At 57.1% G+C, this 3,541-nt stretch overlaps 1 protein-coding gene across 1 annotated transcript in view; it reads right to left on the bottom strand.

Moving 5' to 3' along the window:
* LOC121916996 (large neutral amino acids transporter small subunit 4-like) overlaps window positions 1-3,125 on the bottom strand; it is a 3,742-nt gene extending 617 nt beyond the window's left edge. Inside the window, exons 1-4 of the mRNA XM_042442588.1 lie at window positions 2,988-3,125; window positions 2,584-2,787; window positions 2,080-2,213; window positions 1,600-1,802 (exon numbers count right to left, since the gene is read on the bottom strand). Of these exons, the coding sequence (XP_042298522.1) occupies window positions 1,600-1,802; window positions 2,080-2,213; window positions 2,584-2,787; window positions 2,988-3,125 (679 nt within the window). The remainder of the gene's footprint in view (window positions 1-1,599; window positions 1,803-2,079; window positions 2,214-2,583; window positions 2,788-2,987) is intronic.
* Window positions 3,126-3,541: the final 416 nt, after the last annotated feature.

The following is a 3,541-nucleotide window of genomic DNA, read 5'->3' as shown; positions in this document are numbered from 1 at the left end:
TGGGAGCAACAGCTGAGAAGGTCCTCTGGGAGGTCGCAGACAGCCTTATTTTACAAGGCTGTAACAAGTTTTCCCCTGAGGATCTAAGTGTGCGGGGAGGATTATATGGAAGGAGGCCGTCCCGAAGATAGGTTGGACCCAAGCCATGTAGGGCTTTAAAGGTGATAACCAACACCTTGTACTGGGCCTGGAAACTGATGCCAGGCCAGTGGAGTGATCTTAAGATTGGTGTTATATGGTCTCTTCTGGATGTAACAGAGACCAATCTGGCTGCCATGTTCTGAACTAATTGAAGTTTCTGGCCCAAGCACGAGGGTAGCCCCATGTAGAGTGCATTGCAGAAATCAAGGCGTGAGGTTACCAGCGCATGTACTACGGTCTCAAGGGCCCTGACTTCCAGGAAAGGGCGCAGCTGGTGTATCAGCCGGAGCTGATAACAGGCGCTCCTGACCGTCACATTCACCTGATTTGTCATGTGAAGCAACGAATCTAGGAGCACCCCCAGACTGCGAACACAGTCCTTTTAGGGGAATGTGACCCCTTCTAGGACTGGAGGTTGTATCCCAATACCTGGGTCCGGAGCCGATACCGTAAGTACCTGCGTTTTGTTTGGATTCAGCTTCAATTTGTTTTCCCTCATCCAATCCATTACTGCCTTAAGACAGTCATTGAGAGGCGAGATGCCATCTGAAGTCGAAGCTGAAGACTGTGACAAGGAGAAGTATATCTGGCTATCATCAGTGTACTGATAACACCCCACCCCATACCTCCGGATGATCTCTCCCAGCAGCTCCATGTAAATGTTGAAAAGCATTGGGGACAGAATGGCACCCTATGGGACGCCACAATTAAGCTCCTTCCTTGCCGAGCAACTGTTCCCAAGCACCACCCTCTGGAATCTGCCCGAGAGGAAGGAACGGAACCACTGGAGCGCAGTGCCTCTTATTCCTAACCTTCTCAGGCGATTCAAGAGGATGATCTATAGTGTCAAACACAGCTGAGAGGTCCAGAAGCACCAACAGGGTCACACTACCCCTGTCGATGCCCAGATGAAGGTCGTCAGCTAAGGCGACCATGGCAGTCTCCCACTCACAAGGCTACAGAGCCACCGCCTGCCTGTCTCCCCATCATGAACCACTACATCTCATGGGCAAGGGTTCCATGTGTCAGCTGCATATCACAGAAAGCACTGGCTGAAGTTTCTGTGTTTTCTCGGGGGGAAGGGGTACCCCCGCTTTCCTTCCCCACACTGAGAGGAAGCCCATGAGGCAACAGGCCCTGAGCCACTGCCTCCCTTTGGCAGTGAAGGTGGTGGAGGAGCAGAAAGAGGGGCCACTGATCCCCTCAGCGGAGCAGCCCAGCCAGGGAAGCACAACAGGAAGCCTGCAGCAAAGCTCCATTTCCACACAAGTGTCTGGCGGGCAGAGCGACACAACCGGATGCACACTCAGCACACACACCACAAGCGGAAGTGGAGAGCTGCCGGAGCCCATGAAGGTGCCAGAGTCGTGGGGCAGCAGGGGGCCTTTGAATAGCCAGGGCTTTCACCTAGTCCTCCACCCCACCCTCCCTTCCCTGGCTATCCAGCCAGCTACTCACCCACATTGTCCGGCTCACACTTGACCTCCAGGTCGACAGTGGAGAGGCAGAGCTTGTGGCTGCCCTGCAGGGGAGCCACCTCCTTCTGGTTCTTCATGGAGCTGCCCACGCTCAGCCGCCGGCCCACCGTGGTCACCTGCTTGTAGAACTGCTTGCCTGTGATCTTGTGGTCAAAGCCCAGCCAGCTGAACTTGATCTTCACCCTGTCCGGCCGAGGGAGAGAAGCCAGACGCAGTGGGTCACCCTGGCCGCTCAGCACACTTTGGAGGCTGAGATGGGAGACCTCTCCCCGTCAGCCCCACAGAGGGGTTTGTGCAGGCTCTGATCTGTGTGGGGCTGCCCTGGGCCTACCCATCCTTCCCCAAAAGAGGCTTCATGCTCAGGCCCAGGGAATAGCTCTGCACCCCATGGGTGCCTCCCTGGTGCTGCCTCACCTGTCACAAGCCCCCTTACTTCACCCTCTTCCAGCTGAGGACTCACGTATAATCCATGTCTTCTGGGCCTGGGAAGGGCTCCAGCGGCCAGTTGAAGAAGCAGTTGAAGAAGACAAGCCCCGCACAGCAGGCCCAGACGACCAGGATGACAATGAAGGAGACCCCAACGTCATAGATCACCTGGGGGCACAAAGGAGGAAGAGCAGCCATCAACCACTGGGCAGGAGGGGGGCCTTTGGGGCAGCCAAGGCCATCCAGAGGGGACCCTGCCCCACTTTCAGCACCAACTGATGGGAAAGTGACCCCTTCTTCCCTCCCTTCCTTTTGGGGTTTCGCTTCAACATCTCAGCCAGGAGACAACAAGGCACTCTTAACCTTTAGAGCGCAAAGTGGGACACTGGCCAGAACTGGCTTGCTCTTGAGGGACGGATCTGGACACAGCAGGAGGGAAACTGGAGACTGGCAGAGACCTGTTTGGCGCTCTCTGGCGAAGAGGCCACTACGGCCTCCCTGGCCTCTGGTCAAACCACCCGGGTGGGAGAGGGCCTACCTTGATCCCTGGGAAGGTTACAGCCGAAGAAGCGTAGGAGCCGATCATGAGGGCGATGAAGGTGGAGCGGAGATCGCCAAACATATTGGGCAGCTGCAGAAGGAAGGAAGGCCGGCCGGCTGAGAGGCTGGACCCACACCCTTGGTCTGCACTGAGGGGCAGCGGTGGCACGTGCACATGGAAGGGCCTTCTACTAGCAGCCCTCTCCAGAGATTATGATGGTGGTGGTGGTGATGCTGTTGCTGCCCCCAGGGACTGGCTTGGAGAACCACTGCTGGCAAAGCGTGGAGAGGGAGCCCTGTAAAAGGGGTCCTAATGGCTGCATAGAGAGGCCCACAGGCTCCTCAAAGGAACCCCTAAGTACCCTGGGCAGGGCAGGGGGGACTCAGCCCCACGGCTCAGACCCAGAAGAGGGAGCAGCTGAGCTGGATGGACAGGGCTTGGCTCAGCCAGGAGGCAGCTGCGACTTTCGCAAGATTCCGTCCTGGGCTGACCGCTGCAGGTACAGCTGACCGGGCAAGACGGGGCAGCCAAGAGGGCATGTGGACCTTCCAGGGCGCTGCCAGGACACTGTCTGGACTGACACTCCAGCTCAGCAGCTGTTGTGCAAACCAACCCAGCTCTGGCCCCAAACAGACACAACAGCAGCCACGAATGGGTTGGGCAACTGGTCTCAGGTTTTGTCCTCCTCTGTCCTGGGTTAAGCCATGAGCCTCAGGCCCAGCAAAATCCTGCAAGAGGGCTGCCCCCATTAAGCCTCTGGGCCCAACAGAACTTCTTGAAAAGATACCCATCTTTCACTCGAACCCTTTTCATCCAGGGGTGACACCCTTCTCTCCTTCCCTGAACCCCAACTTCTGTGACTGCATTCAGGTGCCAAGCATGCCAACTGCACTCAGAGCTCCCCATCCTTCCCTAGGAATTCCTGGGGAGGGGGAGCCACAGAAGAGCCCCCCCC

This window comes from Sceloporus undulatus, chromosome 11, assembly GCF_019175285.1.
Source record: "Sceloporus undulatus isolate JIND9_A2432 ecotype Alabama chromosome 11, SceUnd_v1.1, whole genome shotgun sequence".
Taxonomy (NCBI): domain Eukaryota; kingdom Metazoa; phylum Chordata; class Lepidosauria; order Squamata; family Phrynosomatidae; genus Sceloporus; species Sceloporus undulatus.
The sequence above is the reverse complement of the archived record's forward strand: the minus strand, read 5'-3'. Positions and strand labels throughout refer to the sequence as shown.